General features: G+C 38.7%; 1 protein-coding gene across 1 annotated transcript in view; it reads right to left on the minus strand.

Moving 5' to 3' along the window:
• The window catches only part of LOC129362524 (collagen alpha-1(XXIII) chain), a 143,590-nt gene that overhangs the window by 38,227 nt on the left and 81,143 nt on the right, over positions 1-24,220 (minus strand). Inside the window, exon 3 of the mRNA XM_055034072.1 lies at positions 2,436-2,480. Coding sequence (XP_054890047.1) covers positions 2,436-2,480 — 45 coding nt within the window. The remainder of the gene's footprint in view (positions 1-2,435; positions 2,481-24,220) is intronic.

Here is a 24,220-nt window from a genome sequence, read left to right on the forward strand (position 1 = left end):
AGTAAACACACACTCTGGTTAAAGAGCCTCACAGTCAGAGCAGCTTTGTGCTCTAAACGTGAGGCAGGTGTGTTTGTGTGTGCACAATAAAGAGAAAGGAAAAGAACAATAGGAAGAGAGGACAGTTTGTAAAACAAGAGTGAAAGGGATCAGGGAGAGCCGGAGCAGGACACCAGATGACGAGCTCAGATTTAAGACGCTAAACGAATCCGTCTGAACGCTTTCCTGTCTCTCACGATTGAATTTTCTGTCTTTCTTATGCACTCTCATTTATTTTCCTTTTCAGTTTCTGACAGAAAAACATTCTGGTCTTGTAAAACAGAGGTTTGGCTGTCATGGAGACAGAGCATGGTGCAACAATCTCTCCATAGGAGCAACCCACACCCTTAAGCTGCAAACGAAATCTAGCGGCAAAAAACTCAGAAATACAAAGACAGAACCTAAACAGAACCACACAGAGCTTCTGCAGAAACAGCCCGCTTTTTGACTAAATGTACTAAATCCCCCTGTAAAACACCAAGCAGATGGCAAACATCTGATTTAGAAATACACTAAGATGATTAAGATATAATCTGAACAATAAACAGTAAATTAAAGTTTTGGAAAGGGTCTGATGATGTTCTGCAGTTTTCATGCCAGCAGTTTCAACAAACAGAACGCTGGCCCGGATCATTGTCAGAGAAACGTTAATCCTGCTCACTGCTACTCCAAAACCTGCAGCTGAAAAGAAGCCATGACAAATTGAAATCTTGTTTTAGAAGCCATTTCCAAAAATAACCATGTCCAGCTGTTTTGGGAACACTACCAAGGTTTTGTGTGTTTACATTTAAGGAGAGAAACAAGACGAATGCATTATGTGATTGGAAACAACAACTTGTGCATATTTTGATACACTGCAAAACTCTTGGGTCATCCTTCATTTCTTTTAAATTTCTGGAGTCAGTTCAAGTTCCCCTGGCATTTTTTGTAAAGATTTTCTTTGTAGCTTGGCTGCTTTTTGTTCATTTTCATTCAATTTGTTTTTTGTTTGCTATGCTGTGCAACTTCTAGACTTAAACTATAAGCCAGTATTGCTTTGGCAAAGAATATTATTTGCCCCACACCTCAAAAAATAGTGATTATTACAAATAATAAACACTATTATTATGGCTGTGGCTGTAATTCATTCACACGCTAGATTGATTTTACATACATCACATTTTTATTATGGAACTTTGTTATAATTTTCCTCATGGTGTATTTTTTGAACCATTTTTCAAAACCTAGAGGCCAGGTTGAAGTGTAAACCAAGAAAAATCCAAACAAAAAAAAAAAAAATCACAAACGTCCACATAAAGGGAGTGCAAAAAATGAGTAGATAATGGGGAAGTCTTAAGCTTGAACCAGAGCATAAATAGACTCTAAGCTCGACCATTTCAATACATGTTATGATATAAAATGATTTATTAGCTGTAGTTTAATCAGAATATCAAAGCAAAATCAAAAGAGACACAAACACCTCTTTTGCTCTTTTAAATGCACATTTTTCACTCCATCTATGTGAACGTTTGTGAATAGCTGTTCTGATTTCTTTCTTTTTTACGCTTCTTCTGTTCAAGTACACATTGAAGTTGTATAATGAACCAAATGCAGGCCACAGGAAGACACACTGGCCTTTAAATCAAGTCGTTGAACAGTCTGGAGAACCTGACTTCTCTGAGTGATCACAAGACAAACGTTCAGCTCTTCCCCCTCTAATTGGAGGTAGAATATGAAGAAATTAGTACTGGTTGAAAACATTTGCACAATACTGCAGCATTGCCTCGATGTGTGCTGTCAGAGGGATCTGTATTACTCAAGCATCATATTCATAAGTTTGGCTTTCGTCTGTTACTCATCCACAACAATGACTCATGGGTAAACTGAAATCTTCCCCACTGACTCCTGCTGTATGAGATATCATGATCTAATTCTGTTTTTAGAGTCTCCACATCCTAAGAAACATCTAAAATCAAGATGAGTCAAACTTGCAGAACATCTGTCACGGTGACCTTTCTTTTGGCAAGAGTCACGGCATTGGTTTCATAATGAGCATTCAGTGGTTTGGACAGAAACGAAACGATAACGTCGAAGCGATGCTGGCGATGGAGACTCATTAGGGTCGATCGGCTGCAGCTGCTACCGCTCAGCGACATCGACTGACATCTGGGCAAAGTTACCGCAGCCACATGGTGGAAATTAACACGACGCTGGCTCATGATAGGTCACAACGAGAAGAACAAGCAGCCCACCATCCTGTGACCTGAGTCATGGATCACTGCCTGTACCAGCCCTCGACTAGAGCCCGTCTGCTCACCCGGAAAAAGGAAAGACGTTTACTGGGAAAAGAAGGAGTGAGTGATGAAAGAGAAGGAGAAGGAGAGAACGAAATGAAATGGGTGATGGATTTTGCTTACCAGGTTCCCCTCTTCTTCCGACGCGTCCGCGTTTTCCTGGAGGCCCTGCAGAGAAATAGAGAGGAACAAGTCTTCTAAATTAACATGTCAGAGACAAGCAGATTGGAGGGGTTATGACTTTTTATTCCTAAAATAATGAAAAGAGCTTTAAAAAATAAAGTGGTGAATTTACAACATGCATTAGATTTTATTTCACAAGTTTCACACACTGACTCCGAGCCCCCATCGCTCCCGTCTCACACTATCGTGGATTCAACTCGAAACTCTGCCTTCCTGGTAAAAAGATTTCTGCAGCTGATGGAGGAGGAACGCAGTGATATATAGCAGGAGTGCTGCTAAGGGATGAGGAAATAAATTATTTGCCCCCAAGCCAACGTCCATCTGCTGCAAGATCCCATGCTGAAGCAGGAATATGAATCACTGCTGTACAAATGCTGATATGCATCAATTTATATGCTGTTACTTTACAGAGATGTTTTTTTTTTCCCCACTAAAAGACAGTTTTGTGAGAACTGAGGCCAATTCAAGTGACCAGTAAGGAGATGAGCAGCTAAAAACATGCAGAAAACAGAGCAAACAGTTGAGGAATAGACTGAAAATGGTGTTTTCTCTGCTTACCAAAGCAAACATGAGGACAATGAGGCACAGCAGTGAAGCTAACAGCATTACCCTGTCTGGCAGAACATAATTAGCTGAGCAAATCTGTTTGTCAAGTTACTTTAAGAAATCTGCTTTCAAAGATTAAAACACAGTCGGTTCCTGAAAGCTAAAGATAATATTGGTGAATTGCTTTAAAAGCATCTTAGTGTATTTTTGTGACAAAATTTTGTAAGTTATAGTTAGTTGCATTCAAAACACTTTACAAATAAATTAAAAAGCAACACTATCATTTAGGGGGGAAAAGAGAGAATATTCAATTGGTAAATTGCTAATATTTTTAAACATTTATTTGATACATAGCATGTTTAGACAAGCTCACGCACAGATAGCATGTGGCTACATCAGCATTGACCCCTGTGCTTTCACAGGTGGGCGCAAAAGCTCAGAAAATGTATTAATCTTGATCAGGAAGCATAATCAGCTTGAATCAACATTAGAAGTTCAATTAAAAAAATGCTACCTGCATGTACTCGCGTTTACTGGCACTGGAGATTTAAAGCAGTCTTAAATATGAAGCACTTATATCAACAATGAGTCAAAGTAGCTAGAGGAGTAAATGTTCGGTTTGCTTCGACTGAAACGACTCTGAAACACTTAAAAACTTCCATATTCCCCTGCATTCATATAGAAATGGGAACCATACAGAGTTCCTGACACTAAGTGCTTGTGGCTGCAGACATGTTTTCTCTATTGTCATTATTGGCGTTATTGTAGCAGCCTAATCATTTCCTGACTCTGCCAGCAATATCAAAGAGCTCGCTTATTCTCCTCCACGTCTCCCACTTTAATCCTTCTTTCCTTCCTTTACGCAACATCAACATCCTATAAATAGTTTTGGAGCCAAAGGATTACGGAAGTGGCAGAGGAACAGCTAAAGTAAACTCAAGATGATGATTGGCTCAGGCTGAATCCAGTTCCCAATCCATACTTTCCAAATTAGGGTCTTTGTTGAAAATCTCAAGTGTGTTTGAATGTTTAAGTTCCAAGAAAACCTTTTCGGTGATTAAAAAAGTGGCAATAAGTGGGCAGACGTATTGGACACAGATTCAGTCCTAAATTAGTAGATTCAATCTTATTAATTCACAGAGGTGATGTTTATATTAATGACCTCCACAACTAATAATTTGGTTTACTTCTTGATTTTTTTGTCGAACAAGACATCTCTGGGTTGTAGTTGGGAGGAGATGTGAAGTACACAAAGAGGAATAAAATGTGGTGACTTAAAAACCCATCTCAAAATCATAATAAGAAAAGGGAATTATGTTTAAAGATGCAGGATTTTGATTAAAGTGTATATTTGTTCATTATCCTTCTAAGTGCTCGGCTTTTAAAGTGCAGGTATGGGTGTTGCAATATGTGGGTCAGGAGGCACCACCCTCGCTCCGCCTTATTTTTTGGGACTCTGACAGCGGCAGTCGGCATGCCAACAAGTTTGTTTGCCAGCTTCTGAAGGAGCAGGCGTCAGATTGACTGAAATGTGGGAGTGTGATTGGTCCTGAGTGGCACATTTGAGGCCAAACGAAGGTGGGTGATGACAAACTGATGGAGAACTGGATCAGTTCGAGGGATTAATGGGGAAAACAGTCTAGCTGGAATATAGTAAATGCAGACATAGTTCAGATTCCTGTTCCAGAGCAGAACGTTAAATGCTGAAATACAGACTTATCGACCTTGCTGTTAGTTTTGCTGTTCATTTGTCTTTAATTGGGCAAAGCGTGTGCCAGACAAGGATTTATAACTATAAGAAGCAAGGGAAAGTCCTTATTTCTGCTTTCTCTCTGTTCCTAGCTGCTGATTATTTTAAGTATGTATAGAGTTTACAACTCAATAGTACAACTGCCTGATTTCAAGCAGATGTGAGGATGTAATAGAAGGAGACATTAGGAAGACATTTTTCAGAATTACTGCTTTTTGCTTTGACAAGCAAAAGTTGAACATATAATAAACTACTTTTTAATCAGTATAATCATTCATTCAAGATTTCACTTCTCTAAGTACTGCAGTTTTCAAGCAGGACCCTGTTTAAGGTGGTCCTAATGCCAGAAACAGTAGGGTAATGATCCTTTTATGTGCTCAAATTGAATAAATGTTGAAGTTATGGGTTTTAATAAATCTCTTCCCAGCATGAAATAATCCCAGTTCACGTTTAAGTATTTTACAGTTTGTACTAGAGGTGATCAGATGGAGTCCAAATTAAAGAAGGAACTTTAAAACAGCCCTGGACTTTCAGAGCAGAATATGGTTTTATGTTTTAACAAGGAGAACTGTGGCTGCACAACGTCAAGACGATATGCACAGTAACTGATGACATTGCTCAAAACTGCATTCAAAACAGTAAGATTAACGAACGTTCCTGTGACTCTACACAATGTGTTTACTACCGTGTGTGAGGTTTATTATTTCAGTCACTCAAAATACACATCAGGCATGAGCATTGAGGCCAGTTTGAGCTCACTCATCTGGTTAAATATACAATAGACATGCAGGGCGTGAATGCAAGACATCTGAAACATAATATCCTACTGAGTTCTGCATCCAGGCTGCACATATCGCACAGACCTATTTTGTAATGCGACTGCAAAGACATCTATTTTGGAGCAAAAGTTTACCAAACCGTAGTTTGTATTTGAATGTTTTGTGAGTGTAACGTTTTCAGTTACGTTTTCATTAATACAAATGTTTTACATATTGAACTATTTATTAGAACCTTCAAATAGGATGCCAGTGCCACTGTAAATAAATGAAACACTGAGTTCCCTCCAAATGGAACCCAAGAATAGCAGATATGGATAGAAAAAAAGGTTCCTAGTATAGAACCCTGAGGCACCTCACAGTCAAAAGACGCTGTAGACAAAACACAAACTTACAAAAACTTTTGTCTGTCATATGAAACTAAAAACACTCTCTCTTCTTTCTCCTTTTAAGAAAGGCATAAGAGTTTGGAGTTTGGTCCAAATTAAAACTAAATATAAAGACCGTTTTTTAATAAAATTTGGTATTGTTTTGGTATTGCTTGAAACCACAGGAACCAAACTTATTATAAATATTACAATACAATATTCTGTAATATTTTAAGACAAGTTCACGGTTCATTTAGGCAGAGACAGAACGAGATATTTCAGAGTACATGCCGACCACACTAGGTAATATTAGATCCTGAAGAAAGTTAAAAATTTCAACTCTGTAAAGTCTATCATTGTTCTTAAAATACAACTATCTTTTACACTACCTGTCTCCAAACTAACACGAGGCAAGACATTGTCCCTTCCTCCTTATTTACCTAATTAGTGTCAGGAAAGTTAGAAAGCAATATTTTAAATCTTGCTATTAAATGTTGTTTTATGGTTCTTAATAACAAATCAGAATTGGTGCTGAAAACTAAAACCTCAAAAATGAGAAAGTTACGATGGAAAACTGCATCTGGAACGTAACTTTCTCAGGGGCTCGCTGGTAAGAACACGAACGGCTCCTCGGGAACAGGATGGCAACATCGAGCACACAATGAACTCCATCTGAACTGTAACGTAGATGTGTGTGTGTGTGTGTGTGTGTGTTTATTAGTTGGCCTGAGGCTCTGTATCTCAGACTCCACATATAGCTCCTCCTTATATATAAGGGGTAAAAAATCACAGTCTGACAAAGGGAGGCCCACGGGCAGAGCCACCCTCTTTGGCTTTTTATGTGTGTGAGAAAATCCAAGAAAACCAGAGGAAAAAATAAATGTGTTGGGTAAACAGATCCAAACTGAACAACACAATTTCTAGACACCACTTCTATAAAGATAATCTGCTAAAACCAGACTGAACTTCGTCAATCTTTGGTCTCAAAACTGCTTCATGCTCCTTGTGCGCTCGCAGTTGGAGAAACTGTGACATTTCTTGCAAATGAAGAGTTTCCAGGGAACAAAGTGTTGGGAATTCAGGAAGCAACACCCCGGCCTTTCCTTGTTCTAGGCTCCACTTTATTTAATGCAACTGGGAGCAACAAGGAGTCAGCTGAAAATAGAAGGATGTGATACTTTGAATGCCTGACCGCAGGACTTAGATCCATCTGTCCGTCAGCCCTCAGCTCCTTCTAAAAGCCATACACATATATGTCCACACTCCCACTCTTACATGCTCCTGAATCCTCCTGTGAGGGAAAAAAAATCTAATTTGAGTGGAGGAAGAGAAGAACGGCAAGAGGAATGGGAAAAATCATGAAGGCTGGCTTGTTGCTAGCCGGAGGCGATGGGTCCCTGCAACGCATTCTCTATTGCTGTTATTTCTTTGCATTTTTTCAAAGTCCCAGGAGCTGATTTTAATTACAGAAACTAAAACTTGAGTTTCCCTTCATCAAAGCTGTACTGTTCTCCATATCTGCAGATTCTGACAGAAAAAAATGCTCCTCTTGAGTCCAGATTATCTACTTTAAACATGCAAACTTTTGTTTAAAATCGCTAAGAGACTTGTTTCCCGTATTTGTCCAAGAAACAATTTATTCACTCATAAAGATCTGTGCTGCTGGTAAGACTGTATTAGCGTGAGGATTCCCTCGCCGTCTGTTTGTCTCGTCGCTGACAGCTGCTGAGCCTCTTTTCCTCAAACAAAACAACTTCTGCCTGGCCGTCTCCTGGATCTGTCGTCGTTCGCCAGCTCGGCCTTTTCTGGCTGAGTAAGATGGGGGACACATGCTGTGGAAGTAAACAGCGACAGAACGAGAAAGAGACAGCGGATGTGATTCACGTGGCGATGATTCGTTCTCCAGCTGCCCTGCATCTCCCACCGGGTCAGACGAGGTTCAGTCGCTCGGACGGTTTCTGTTCAGCCTTGTTGTCGGTAGAACCAGATAAAGAGTCGAGGACATTTTACTGAACTCACAGATCAAATAAGTTCACTGTAAAGTTGAAACCGCATCAGTGTCAGTGATTATAACCTTTTGAAGACGCTTTAACACACATTCCCCACATTTTTGATTTCAGTTTTGAAATATTGTTCCACAGATATTTTCCCATTATTCATTGTCTTGGATTCATTAATAATCTAGTACTAGATACTAATGTTTTGTGGTCTTTCTACTATGAATAATGCTCTCCATCACTCTGCTGAAATGTGGTCATGGACACACAGAAAACATCATTCTCCTGTAAAGATAGTAAGACTGAGAATAAGACACTAAAACCTGTAAGAGTTGCATGACAGCAGCACTTTGCAGATGTACACTGGCGAAGAACCAAAGAATTTGAATGATTTATTTTACAGTTTCTTGTAGCTTTTCAGTCGAGGCTGGGTGGCAATGCCTTAAACTTTTTCATATGAGATTTACTGGTGCTGACTATAAAAATCCCAGGAAGTCAACTTTTGGATAGAAACTCATTGAGAGCACAGGGAGAAGTCTGTGAGTTCTCTGTTCTGACATCTTGCAGGTAGTTTGTCTGACAGTCTGTTAAAGAAACACTGAGCAGGTATTCAATGATGTTAAACACATTGTTCAGTCTGGTAAAGTACAGCCATATTCAATATATTACAATATATCATTTGTTTGTTAGATATAGTGTATCTTCTAAAAATAACAACCTTTAAGCAGGTAAATAAACATGCTTTGGATTGAAATCTTTTTATTGGTCTGTTGTGAAACGTGTTTTAATAACCACTTTCTATCTTTCTTCAGCTCCACAGGAAAACAGATCACTAGAAATTATAAATATTCTCTAAAATGTAACTAAAGTCTGCAGCTTCAGAATTTAATAACACCCGGTAAAAAAAGCCAATATATGTTGATTAAATCATTTGAAGCTTGGACATTGGAAAAAATAACAGGAGCTCATGCAGCTTAATCCCAGCATGGTTTTATCTAAATACCCAAAAAAAAAATTAATATTTTTTTTCTCTTAACTGCAAAAACAGACGGTACAAAACCAAAGCCACCTACAGCTTTGTCCTCAAAAACCCTCTGAAATGAAAGACTCCACATTTTGACTCAAGCTATACAAACTTTTTTCACAGTGTAGGAATCACCAATACAGCTGAATCAAATGATTGAATTTCATCTAAGAAATTCAGTCAAATTTGATAAGAAGCCATGCATGAGCCATTAAATTTGGCATGAGCCATTAAATTTGGCATGAGCCAATAAATTTGGCATGAGCCAATAAATTTGGCATGAGCCTGGCCAGGAGATATTTATTTGATTCAGCTGTGTTGGATCAGGGTTGCATCTGAAAACAAGTTCCCAAACCAGACATGTGCCTGTTGAGAGCTTCACCTTAATATCGGCGACAAACCAGAAACCAGATCAATGACACTTGAATTAACTTGGCTTTGTGCCTGACGTGGTAGCTAAACTCAGTACCCTGAATTCCAGCAGCACCCCCAATGAAATACCGTGAAGGACAAAACATGTGATGACTTGACAACAAAACTGCCACGACCCCTTTTATGTAGACCAGTTTAACGACCGGGATGAAAGGCACACTGATCCTCTTGAGTCCAAGGTTCAGCAATCAGCAAATCACTCCCAATTCCTGCTTTTCACTTTATATTTTACCTTTTCCTGTGAAAACTGTCCTGATGTGCCCCTCCACATTCTATACTGAACACATGTGACAACCAAACAGGCTCCATGTGGCTCGGTGTAGGCATCTTATTTGGATACATCTCTTTAGAGGTTTTCCAAGGTGAAAGGCTTAGAGGTAGAAACCAGTAGTGATTTTTTTATGTTTTTTATGTGCCATGCTCGAAAACAAACAGGACAACTGGAAATAAAATGACAACAATAAAGTGATCTCTTTCTACAAGTTGAAAGACTACATTTATCGCTACTTTACCTAATTTTCTTAATTTCTGTCACTGTGTATTTATGCATTTGCGTATTGGCCATATTGCCCTGCTCAGGTCTGCATGCAGTAATTGAAATGCGTGGCCAAGATGTTGGACAAAAAGGCTTTTCAGTGTTGCAAAGTCAACATTGCATTCTCCCTGCAGTTGGAGAAAGTCTTAGTTTCACACAGTCGAAACATTGTTTAGCAGCAGGGAAACATCTGTCAACACGGAAATGTTTAACAAGAAGATCTACAGGTTGATTACGGTGGAAGTAATTTGTCATATTAAATTAATTACCACCCTTTCGCTGGTGTTGTTTATCTGTTTAAGTTTACATTTTACTTGGATCTTTCCAAGTTTATTTATGCATAGTCTCCTTTTATGACAAGTAAATTAATCGAGTCATGGATGTTTTACAGAAATCAGAGAACTGCTCTGAAGTTTTCACCTTCTGGCTCAAATTAGCTTTTGACTTTTGAGCGTTATTCCATAATTAAACATGTTTGGAGCACATTTAGTAGGAGGGTAATCAAAATTAATTATAATAGAAAAACATTTCATTTTGTTTGATGAAGACTGCAAATTTAACTTTTTTTTCCTTTTTCTATGGGACTTTCTGTTTGTCTTTGATTCACACAGCAATTATAGTTTTGTCAAAGTCTGTGACATCTCTGTTATTCAAACAAAATGTTTCCTTTGGCTTTGGCGCTCTACATTGATGGAAATAGTCAAAAACAAACACAAACAGAATCAAATTAATTTAGAAATTATGAAGAGAAAAACAGCACAAAGCTGCATGTGTTTAGCAGCACACAATTTCCTGTTCGTTGATGGTTATATTTTATCAATGATTTTTCTTCAGTTCGTAATTAATTAGCTTTATTGCACAAATCTACCAACAGCTAAGCAAAGCTGTGTCACAGCTGTAAGCTAAATGTATCAGGAAATATTTTTATTCTACGTTTACAGAAGGCCGCTGATATTTTTGCATGTAGATAAAAGTTTTATGTTTAGAAGAGACCGCAATCCACTGTAGTTGTCATGCCTGACCACTAAATGGCGCTGTGATTTTAGCATGTCGTCAAAACACGCATGTGCTTTTGACTCCCAGCCACCCGTTTTAGATGAACCAAGTGCTCATTTAACACATACGTATTCCGTATTATGAATTGTGTTAAACTTACCAGGTTGAGTAAAACGCCGATCATTATTGTTTTTGTTGTAATCTGTCCATGCGTGAGTCTGAGAGACTACAAGTGGCTGGATCCCAACAAAAATGTTACAGTGTCACTGAAAACCGACTCTGTGTAAACGGGGCCTTATAAGTTCAAGACTTCTCTGGAGAACGTCTGCTTTATTTTCTCTAACGTCACTTTACGAATGTGAACTGTGTGATTAATTTCCAAATGTTTAAGTCAAAGATCTGGACAAGCACCTGGAGACTGAAAGAGTCTGTGCCAGTGGATCTCTGCTGGGAAACTCAGCACAGGAGGGAGGTTTTCCTGAACTGAAGATACTTTTTAAAGTAGAGTTAAGTCCACTTTACCTTCCAAATCATATGATTATGGACTTATGCCAAAATGAATAACTTCATTTCGATGTATTTGTGCAGTGGGGATCTGGAGCCTTTGAGGGAAGCATGTGTTACGACTGTACAGTGTCATTTTGGGTCCATCGAAACAGAAATAAGTCCATCTTGCATCCACTGGAAGAACTCTGCAATCTACGGCCATGAAAATGTATTTGAATATTAATCGTTTTCAGTCACCAGATTTAGCAAGATCTGACTAGAGAAGTCATATGTGGAGTTTATCCATTCATTTCTGTATCCAAATCGACAGTAATGATAAAAGATGTGTGATGAAAAAAATAAGAAAATGTTATTGGTGTGGAGTTATGACTACATTTATCTCCAAATAAACAAACCAAACCAAACCAAACTGTGTTGTTCTTTGTTATTGGGTCTTTTTATTTTTTCCCTTGCAGGATCTGCAACCACAAATGCTTGGATTTTGGTACCCAAGAGGGTTTTGAGCAAACAGACTCACACGGACAAGAAAAATCTTGGTTTCTTTACACACTAATCTACAGTCTAGGTTTGGGCTCAGAGGGAGGTTCAACATGTGTGTTTTCAGAAGCTCTTAGTTCGAGATCTCCTCAGGAAACTTTGAGCTAATCACCGCTTTTAGACGTGGGAACCAATGAGGCCCATGATGAATGGACGCTGTTGCCTTCAGTGGGGGTCGCCAACCATTGGTGGCGTATAAAGTGAAGAATGAAGGTTATGTTTGTGGATCAGATCAGATTGGAGGCCATTTGTTGACCTCCCAAGATGTTGAGATGTGTGAAACCCACACACGCATGACCTAGATCGGCCTCCACCCAAACATTAAGACAAAGCACCTTTAACATTCAAAGTTTCATGCATCAATTTGGGGCCTTTTAATGTGATAAACTTCATGTAGAAGTCTGGTAATTTGACAGCGGTATTCCGTTGTGTTTGTTTCATTCAGGACCAGACTTCGTTGGGTGAATGGCGGTCTGAAAGAGGGCAAGAAATACTCTTTTATCTCTTTGTGCTTTATTCATTCATAAAATGTGGTTTTAGTTTGATGTTCTGGAACATGTTAGAGCGAAACGCGGAGACTTGGGGATGGAGAGGGCCTTCAACTATAAAGGCACACAGACAAAAGCACAGTAATCACCATGACTTTAAACTGCATTACATATCTCTGTGTGTGTGTGGCTGTTAAATAAGACAATGTGTGGACCATGCTTGGGAAAACATGGTGCGAATATTCAAAAGGAATCTTTAACCCAGATAAACTGCCCTGGAAAGAGTCCCACACTTTTTCTCCTGAGTCTTATTTAAACTAAAATCCATTCTTGCTTCTCTGCGCTGCTTCAGCCAAGCTGAATCCAATATAAATTTTTACTACTGCTACTTTGAACCGATTTGCAAGTATCTCACCCCTGGGTCTTTTAGCTCTCACCTTGGGCCAGCACCTTGCTCTGTTTTTTCTCACATCTTTTTCTGGCACTTGAAACAGACAGGCAAATTACAGCGGCATTGGAAACCGAGGAAAGAGCATGAAGTCCTGCAGCAACTAACCACTTACTGAGTGGAGCTGCACGATGCTGGCTGATCCCGGGGTAGATTACATGCTTCTGGCTTGTTGAGAATGTTACAGGTGAGTGGAAATATGGTTACTGAGAAGGTTGGAAGGTAGTAACTGCTTCATTAGGTTTTTATGAAGTGACTGGTGATAAAAAGAACAATGATACGCTCTGTTCCCTGTTAGTATCATTTATTTCTCTTGTGCGTCAATGTATTTTCCTTTAAGCCCATGCTTTCGTATTTTCTTCCTGCTTTCCCTTTGATTTCCTGTAAAGCTCTTTGAATAAGACAAGTCAGCAAACTTGTCTTATTCATGTTTGCTAACTTCTGTACAAGGCACCTTTTTGTAATTTATCTCCTCAGCCATCTAAATAAATCTGATCTAAAGGCGATCGCATGGAAATGTACCTCACAAATGGCACAAAAAAGGATTCGTTACACTGACCAAACAAACAGTTTGAAGAATTATACACATAAGCTTTACATATTGTACATGTATCTGTTTTTCCTTGTGCAGGAGAATTAAAACTTTTTTTAACACTGATCCAAAGAAATCCAGTCCGATACACAATAATAACCAGAAACAATGTGTCTGAGCTCTTCACTATCCTGAACTCCTCGAAGGCAATATTTAGCTCACTCGCTTCACACACCACTTTTTGTGCATGCCTCTCTGAGACTTGTGCACTTTACATTTCTAGGTACATTACAATGCCTTTGCAAAAACTAAAATATAAAATGAGAAAAATGTAGAGTGCAGGTATATTCACATCATCAGTCCTTTGCAGAAACAACTTTTGTTGCAGTTACAGCAGCAACCCTTTTGAATATGTCTCTACAAACTATGCAAATCTACAAGCTGAAACTTTTTCATTATTTATCTTTGCTAAATAGCTCACAAATTCAATTCTCAAGACACTGAGATGTTCACAAAGCCTCAATTAATAGTGAATGAATGACTGAATGTACTTTATCAATCCCAAAGGGAAATTTACATATTTCAGTGAAGTGATCTCCTCACAATGTCACTTATGAAAGCAATTAGTTCAACTGAATTTTATTTACGGACTGAGTTAATAGCAAGAGCACATAATTTGTTTCGATTTGGAAAAAGTAATCAAAAGAATTTCCAAATTTTTCTTTTGGTTACTAATTGTGTGCCACTTTGTGTCACACAAAACCCCCAAACGGCACAGCAAACTGTGCTACTGCAATGTGGGAAAATAGCAAAATGTTCAAGGGACATAAAGACTTTCACAAGTTTAACAGAACTTTCCTGAAACCAGTAAAATCAGGGGCATGTGATACCAAAAGACTGGCTAATGACTAAAAAGTGGCAATAAAAGTATACAGAGTGACTCTCACATATACCTTTACCTCAATAAAAGATAAAATACCAGTATGGAAAATCCAGGTGGGGAAAGTTCCAAGGGAAAGGGAAAGGCTGCGGTTATTTGGCCCAAATAACCGCAGCCTTTCGACTTCCTCAGAAAGAACAAGAATCTTTGATATAAACATGAGGACACTGTGTGTTTCTTTGATTTACATCAACTCTGCAAGGGTTGGTACAGGGGAAAACTGCAAATCATCCAATTTGCTCTGATAGCCATGGAAATCAGAAGTATCAGCCAATCTTTTTATCTTCTGGGTACATTTTAAGAGGCATTTTAAGAGTTATGTCAGATTCAAGTGGGGGAAGAAGGGTGGATGATGTGTTAAAAAGGCTCATTTCCAAACACGTCCTTTCAAACTTCCACAGTCTTAATGGACATGTTAAAACTTTGGAAGAGGAGTGTTGAAAGAGCATGTCATTGTTGAATGTCACTGTTCGTTAACTTTTAAATCTTTCAATAGTGTTTGTTGAAATTAGAATAAAATGTGCTTTTTAAAATTTTTATTTGATATTTTAAGAGGAACAAAAGAACTCCCACAACTTATGAGTCAAAAGTAAAACCATGTGGATCTGGTCCTACTTTACTGTGCTTCAGTTTTGGTAACATGATTGCAACCATGTTACCAAATCAAATAGTGATTCACTAGAAATCAAATTTACTTTGATTTCTGTGACATATTTAGGCCCGAGCAGCTAAGCGCTGTGAAGGCCTATTGTTTCTTATTACAATTGTTTGCAGAAACAGCTTAGAAATAAAGTGACAAGTTTGAGAAGTCAATTGATAAAATTCAGAAATTCTTCTGGTTTACAAAACAAGTCGCAGACTATAATTCTGCCTTCTCTAAGACCGACCGTTAAGCCATGAATATCAAAAAATAGTCTGCAATCTGCTTCTTTTAAGGATGATCGTCTGCTTAGACCCGACTGGGGGTACCAGGAGTATTTCTAAGACAATCTTAATCTGTCATGTTAGAGTATTTTGAAACATTGATGCCAACATTGTTGAGATTTTGAACATTAGTTTAAAAATAAACATTTTCATCAATGACAGGTTTCTGAGCTAAGACAGCATGCTGTATTAAATCTACTTGTGTGTGTGTGTGTGTGTGTGTGTGTGTGTGTGTGTGTGTGTGTGTGTGTGTGTGTGTGTGTGTGTGTGTGTGTGTGTGTGTGTGTGTGGGCATGGGCACCCTTCAAACTGTGGACGGATAGGCACACACACGCCGCTAGGTGTGTGTGTGTGTGTGTGCGTGTTTTATGCTGCCCCTGTAGCAGGTGCAGGCTTGTCCCAATGTGAACTCTAGCGGAGCGGGTCATGTGTCACTTTATCTGATTGTTGGCCTCCTTGTTTGGTCCAGTCGGCTGCTCGGGTTCCTGGAGCGGGAACATGGCTCCAGGAACCCGATGGCTGTCGAGCCTTTCACTGAGTCTGATGTTTCAGTTTACATTCAGTGATTTAAGGGACTATCTCATAACACATCAGCTTTACTAAATTGCATGACAAGGTACAGAGCTCTTAAAGTTAACCAAATAGATACAAAATGTGATTTTCAAATCATTTAATTCATTATGGGCAAAGTTATGTGAAAAATAATCCACTATTTGTTAAATTGTGACTTGGCCACATTAGTCAAATCTCTTGGTTCAGTTTCTGACCCTTAAAATCAAGAAATCCCATAAATAGAACCGTCTGACAGCATGAAGTCGGCAGAAAGATCTTAGAATGCAACATCGTGCTTTGATCTAAATTAATTCAACAGCAGATGAGAAACAAATTCATCTATTCGTCTGTTGTTTCCAAGGCTTTGGGACGACAAAGAAGTACTTTTCAGACTCGTGATCAACACACCAACATCACCACAAGCGCTCATCAGCAACTCATACAGGAGAACTAAGAAATCTAAAACACTACTGGTCCCAGTTAAGGTCACAATTGCATCTTGGCTGAGTTCACAGGCCAGAACTAGAACACAGACAATATCTTGATGATCCCAGAAGATTTGGGAAAATGCTTCTTAGACTTTTTTGGATAGTTTGTGCCGTTCCTGTTGCAAATTCTGATCTATACCAGAAAATCCTGACGGAGAATGTCCCGTCACCACACTGGTTATCAAGTGTATGTGTCTTATGCAGAAGGGAACAGACTTGAAGCACTGGAGCAAATCCAGTAGAAAGAAACATTTGGAAAGTCCTAGTCAAAGTCCAACTTAATCATAACTGTCATAGGATTTATTCTTCAAACCTAATGTGAAGCAGGCTTTTGCTCTCCTGCTCTTCCAGGTTCCTGGGAAACCACCTGAGCAGCGGCTGGCCTTAAATCCAAGCTCCCTCTCCAAGAGAGGATAAAGGGGAGAATAAAAATCCAAGTGCATCAAATGTCTGTTTCTTTGTTTAATAATAAAAGCTCTTATTCGGGTATTTGAAATAACACAAATGCTTACTGAACATTCAAATCTATTCGAGGTGCTTTGGAAGAAAAGCCTCAAGAGGTGAATCAGGTTTAAGCCTCTTTCTGAAGTACTTGTGGGCGTAAACGCCTGTCGAACCAGCAGACAGGTTCTTGGACTTCACCAAAATCCCAGATCAACCGGAGTTGTGGATAAACTTATACGTCACTACAATAAATTCATTTTGTGGTCACTTTGAGTGTGATTTACAGCCCACGTCGTCCACTCTGAGCAGTGGCTCTTTTCAAAAATATTTTATGTTTTTATTTACGGAACCGTTCCAGCCTCATAAATCGGTTGCTGCTGGTTTATAGTAAAATTATGTGGGTCTTCCAACAAAGGAAACTTTGTGTGCAAGCACCTTTCTCATGCAAAGCCAATAAGACATTAAACTAAACCAAACATGGTGAATCCAAATAGATTTCCTCCTGCAGGAGTTTCTGAAAGCATCCATTATGGTTGAATATTCAGATGCAGTAAAAGATCAAATGTGTCAAGTTTATTCTGCTTAGTGGGATGAAGAACAAGATTGCTGGCAGGATGTTTTATAGAGCCTAATAACAGTGGTATGCAAAAGTTTATTCAGTATCCATTCTAATATCTAAATTTATGAGAAGGAATAATGAATTTATCTCCAAGTAGCAGAACAGATATTTATCAATATTAGAGAATCCATATAGGGTATTAAAAGAAGTGTAACAAGTGTAGTAGAATTATAACAAGCTCATGAAATGATAATACATAAGAGTATAGACAAGACAAAAGTTTTGGCAATATTTCTGGAGAAACGTTTGAAAACACCTTTGTGTTTATGAACAGAAAAAAAATCCACAAATTACAAACTTTAAAGAATCTGTAAAAAGAGAATCCAATTGAGTAGTCCATATATTTTCTAAGAATATTCATGTTAAATAACTATTATTACTATCACATATTAAACTTTAGTGTAAAAAATTAACCAGATTTGATTTAATTAAGTATCTTGAATTCAGAGATTGTAATTTCAGGCCAGGCTTGTTAGAAAAAAAGTGAAACAGACTTTTAGTTCAGCTCTAAGTTTAGATGAAAACTTTAACATCATTAATGACTAAAGCCAGGACGTCATTTGCAAGAAAAGATAAATGTCTTCTTCCAGACAAAATGACACCATTCTGATCTATCAGCTTGTTCTTGACACACAATCTGGACAAAGTTTTTATTGCTCGACTGTTCAGAAATCTGAACTAGCTGCAGTAAATAAGCTCAAAGGGCCGTATGAGGATTTCCCAGGAGTTCTGCCATTCATGACAGAGTTTAGATGTTCAGGCCAGCCTTTATGTCACTACTTTGACTAAAATAATATAATTCTCTATTTTGGCAGAGTATGCAAAGCCACTAAGGAAATCATTTATTATGCTGGTCCCCTGCTTTTTGAAATCCATCTGTCAGTGAATGTAATTATAGCGCCACATGCAAAGATCCTACTCTAAAGCTAAGTTACTATTAAGAGGAGCGAAGGTTAGTAGTAGCACACAATAATTGCATTTAGTCTTTTCACTTGTCAGCAGTTACAGACCAAAACCTGGACAAGATTTAAAATGTTGGTTGAGTAGTTGAACATACATTATATTCAGTCAGGTTGCATGAATAGAGTCTTAAATCTAACATGGATGCAGCAAAGTGACAAAGGAAAATGTTCTGTGCTGCTTTTGTTACACCTGTTTGGAAAATCTTATCAAATTTCTGGTTCGACTCTGTTTCCATTATTTGAGAGAAGTAGCCAAAAATAGCTCCATTTCATAAAAATAACATTTTGATTTATGCTTTTGTTTCATCAAGTCTAGATTATTGTAATTCCCTCTACATGCGTCTGACCAAAACTCTAAATATGATCTAATCATTTCTTATTGCTGCTGTTGATAGTTTTAATACTTAGTACTCAAAATGACAACACAAAGTGCTTTTTCCTACTTGAACTATGTTTCTCTCTTTTCTCTTATATTTTCATGAAAAGCAAGGTCAAAGTTCATTATAAGAAAGAAAAGTGTCCGTTGCCAATTTGACTTCACGTTTATCTGTAAGCTTTCCTCTTTTATGATAAGTTCTGCTCCAGCTTACATACCACAGCTCTGCTTTTTAGAAATGATTGCAAAAGAAGGAGAGGTCAAACTTCAAGGCCTTCATTTTTTTTTCTTCTTATGCAATAGCTTTCACAGCAATACTGTTACCCCTCTTTTAGAGATTGATAAAGAAGTTTATCTCCTAAATAGGCCCTGTGTCAGTCATGAAAAACAAACAGGCAAATCAGGGCAATGGAGTAGTGGACACTCCATTGCCCTGGAGTGGCAATGGAGTGTCCACTCTATTCACTGACTATGAAGTCAGTGAATAGACTAAATAGTTGAGGTCTAAGTTAATGTAAACTCACTTGATTAGGCTTGAATTAGCGCTCTTTAGGTCATGACAGCGGAAGTGAGGGAGATAATGAATGTAAACGAGGTAAATGAGGGCAACAGGATCACCTGGAGAAAAACCTTCTCTCTTTATTTTTCTCTGCTCTCATTGACTCATCCATCCAAGTCCGACTGTTTTCAAATCCTGCGTTTCTCCTGATGGGGTATTAATGACACGGGACGACATGGTCCAACTTTGCCCTTTGCAATCTGTGGTTCGCAGCTTACATCTTTGCTGATCGACGTCTCCTGTCCTCTGTCTTAAATGTGTTGGCTGTGCATCGCAGCAAAGCCAGCTGGAGAGCTCACAGATGAGCCTCGTTGCCTGCTCTATGTGACCCTTCAAACGAAAGACACACATGCATGGCATCATCTCGTACTTGTGTCATTAATTTCTTTGTGTGTGTGTCGGTGAGTGCGTGAAATAAAATCAGCATGTGACCTCCAGTCTCCATATTGGCAAAGGCTATAAATCTACTGGTGTAGTTCAACGAAGATCACCTTTGACCCTCGTAAAATCTGCTTGCATTTCTGCCCAGGGAGGCGTGACTGCTAAACACGCAATTGTTTATTAATAAATGAACAAGGCATGGACTAAAGTAGTAAAATCAAACAATCATGTCATGCAGATCGTCGTAGTGCTTCACTATGTCTCTGCGTGAGCGACAGATTAGGAGCCAGTGTCAGTCTGCAGAGGACCTCCGTGCCCCAGTCACGTCTTCGCGCCTGATTCTCCACTTCTGTCTCTTGCTCCTGTTTTTGCTCCAAGGAACATCTCGGTCTCAGATGCCTCCCTTCTGTCTCAGATTTAAAGCAGCCGACAGTTGTCCTCTGGTGCTCTCTTTCCTGGTAAACACCACTTGCTCCACCAAGTTTCATCTTTCTCCCCGCTATCACTCCATCCATCGGACACCTTCCTCCTCCTCCCCCCGTCAACATGTGGTACACAACCCCTTCAGCTGCAGATACACATGCCAACACTTTTCTGAATCCTTAAGGTAGCTTTCATGTTCATTAAGAAAATATCATAAAGGAGGAGCTGGTAGTTAACTGAGCCACACTTTAAAAGACGGCCCAGGACACATTTTGCACGTAAAGAATGATTTATTGACTGCTATAAATAGTTTAGTATTTTACAATCAATGTGGAGAGAAAGGCTGTTCAGTGCACTTACTTTAGAAGTAAAACAAAAACAATCAAGACAACAAAATTGACATCTGAATTAGGAAGAATACCTACTATCTATGTGGCTGTATCCACCAAATAAGCATTTTTGGGCAGAATAAATTAAAATGTTTTAGAAAAAATGTACACAGAGGCTCACGTTGGCTTAAAGTTGCTCCAGTGAATATTTAGTATTTGTTTAAAACCATAAAGAGCAAATTAAATGTCTACAAGACGTGTACTAGACATGCAAATGCCTGAATGAACCTCTGTGCTATTGGACTGAGTGTCGCATGGTCATTTGAAAGAAATAAATGCACAAATTAAAACGACGAATATAATCAGTCAGTAGGTGTTCTATGTTCAGTCAGTCTGGAATGGCTGCTCTGCCCCTTATCCAGATTTTTCTAAATCAAACTGTTTGTTTCCCTCTCCTCACAAGCAAGGATGACATCCTACAATTTGATTGGTTTTCAACGTATTTCACTATCAAGTCTGTGAGGCTCTTGGGTATGTTTGCAGTCAATGAAATGAAGCTTACATGAGGTGAAGCACACACTGATCTATCACCATCTTCATAGCCTTGTGTACTCAAAACGGAAAGTTGGAGAAACTTTTACAAACCAGAAACTTTTCCGAGGATGTTTAGATCACAGGACTAAACAGGAAAAGGGAAGCAAACAGCAGCAACAGGGAAACGCTACTTGGTCCAACAACATTTGTTTTGTGGAGTTAGAGTGAATCTCAGGCTAAGCAAAGCATGTTGTGTCCAGTAGTAAAAACAAAACAAAACAAAAACTCTCATCAGATTAGGCTTTACTGGAAGATACACACTTCTGAATAAGTAGGAACTTTCCAAATATGCAGCCACAATGATTATAACCAAAGTCTTCAGCCCAGAAATAAACCCCTTTTAAATCTTAGTAAAATCCCAGCTGGTCTTCTTTAACACACTTGTGCTGTGAGTTGTAGGGTAATTTTTGTGTATAAAGTTGGTCATTTTACTAAGTAAGTGATTGGAAAGATATTTTACAAGGAGGCAAGCGGTATGTTAAGTTATCACTTATCCTATGGGAAGAATAAATTCCCTGACTAGGCTTTTATTAGAAACCACCCGATTATTTCCTAAACAGTAAAAATAAAACCTGCAGAGATCTTTAAAACCTGTTGTTTTTTTTTAAACTGCATTCACCCCGTCTGCTTGTCTGTCTGGACTTTACTTCAACCCGATGAATTAATGAGCTGTGACTGTTTATTTAAAGCAAATTTTGTACAGACTTTGTCGAGCTCTCCGAAAGTGACGGACGTCTTGAATGGTTTTTGCTGAAAAAGACCACAGCTTGTGTCATGAGATAAAGCTTCTCAAATTCCTTTCAAATGTACAAACCTCTGTACATCTGCACAGAGAAAACAAGCATATATCCAAAAAATACCAAAACGCTCTCCTTGAGTCCTGTCCACCTAGACAAAACAAACCCACCAGAGCACTGGGTTTCATGCAGACTGCCTGTTTTTCTTGGTGCCACATGTCATCACAACAAAGACACCCATGGGAAATTGGGGATTATGTGTTATGATGGGAATGGATACCACAAACAAAAGCAGTTTCCTCTCCCTTTAGCTACTTTCTAACAGCAGAGAGTGAGATGACAGATATGAAAATATTATGGAGGGATTTTATGGGGCTCTAACAGTGTTTGGACATGGAGCAGCATATATAAAAAGAGACCCTTTTAGGCGCAGAAGGGCTGACTTTACCATAACGAGGGAAACGGTTGGCCTGAATTTGCCTCGGCGCTGTCAACAAGAGTAAAATTCCCACACTAATTCTGCAGCCGTGTTTTAAACGAGTTGGCCGTGCAGTTGTTCTGCCAATGCAGCCAGACATCACTATAGAAATAAACACTCGGAACACGCTCAGAATAATTCACCATCGCATAAATATTCCTAGGAGGTAAACACAATTGCTTCCAGGTGCCCATGCAGATTCCACCAGCACTCAAATGTGCTGCTGCTAACTGTCTCCAACCTTGAGCTTCATGTGGCGCTTCAATCATTGTGACGAGTTTCCATCAGTCTCTCCGGCAGGAGTTGAAAGTGACAAGCAGAGTGTGGGTTTCTTATTTAAACTGCTTTCTGGACTTCCTCTGAAGACAGCAACTGTGTATTTTCTTCACTCGGCGGCTTCAGTGAGGCCCCCCGAACAGAAAGACAGAGCTTTTGAAGATTCAGGAGGCCTTTGCCAAAGGGAGAAAACAAGTTGAAGTCATATTTTAAAATGAAAACCTGATGACAATAGGGTATCGACAGACGATTTCATACTGTAGACTGTGCAGCTTAGAGGATGGAGAATATCCAGTCTTTGTATGTTATAATGCTTTCTCCTGAATTTAAATAAGACATCCTCAAAAATACACAGACATAGACATGTTTTACATAATTAGAAACGCACCAATATGGACAGTCAATTTACAATTTTGTTATCTTTTTAAGAATTAAAATCTGAAACAAGAACAGCAGGTGACGTCACTGTGCGAGAGCAGAGGCTGTAAATCAGAATTTATCTAAAAAGTACCAACACAGCAACTTTACTTTGAAATGTAGACAATACAATTTAAGAGCTTCTCATGTCTCTGTGCATCTTCTAGCTTAAGTTTAAAAAAGTTCACAGATACTGAAAGTGATTAACTTTGAGTTTCTCTCCTCAATAGCTGTGTATGTTGTTAGTATGAATTTGAAGCACTTAACGCTGGTTCATTCACAGCAAGGTAAAAATATAAAAGTTTCCAGTTTGCAATCTGCTGGATACTGGATGGAAATCAACTGATCTTAATCTGGAGCCAAATTATTGGTGTATCCTTTGTGATTCATTAATATCTCATTAAACAAATCCTAACTGACTGATATATGTACTACTTTCTAGAATTGACTACACTGCATAAAGAGATGGACATTGCCAGAACAAGCACACCCTTTTATAATTAGCTTATTACAGTATTGCCATAAAACTTTCTTGGGCAGAAAAAACAAGAGCTGAGCTGTGGTTTGTAGAAGACCCGTTATTTACAGGAAACTGTTGGATGTGCCCAGTACCTCTATGGAAAAGTGGACACATTTTTGTGACTGCAGTGTTGACTGTAAGCACCATGATGGGCCCACACAAGCAACATATAAAGACCCTGAGTCAAACCACAAGCAGAAAAGGAAAAAACAACAAGGCATTTTTCCATTAAAGTACTGCATGGCAAGATTTATGCTTTACGTTTGGACAATTTCTTCCTAAGGGAGCCCAACGAGTCAAAACACGCATCAAATTTCTGCTTGGGAATTGCATAAATGTTTATTTGTTCCTTTTTGAATAGACAATGGGTGATCCAGCACATTCCCAATTTTTTGGACAAATACAGCTGTCACACTATCATACAATGACTGAAGTACACTTACAACAACACTCCATGATTGCATTAGTGCATATTTAACACTGCAGCATTCATAATTTGATCACCACACAAGTCAAAAGGCTCAACTGTCTGAAGCATTCGCAGCAACGAAGAAGAATTTGGATGCTTAAAGCCAATGTTTTATTGTTTTTGACAGCAACTAAACACAGAACAGTTTCTCTCATTCAAGCTGCTTGAATGGAAGAAACGTCCATCCAATTATTCATTTTCAATATATCTGTTAAAGTCATTATACGAGAGGTGAAGTGCACCCTGAAAAAACTTCCAGCACACAGTCGTACCAAAGTGAAATTTAATAACCATGTGACCT

Source organism: Poeciliopsis prolifica, unplaced genomic scaffold (genome assembly GCF_027474105.1).
Source record: "Poeciliopsis prolifica strain line A6 unplaced genomic scaffold, Auburn_PproV2 SCAFFOLD009, whole genome shotgun sequence".
Lineage (NCBI taxonomy): Eukaryota > Metazoa > Chordata > Actinopteri > Cyprinodontiformes > Poeciliidae > Poeciliopsis > Poeciliopsis prolifica.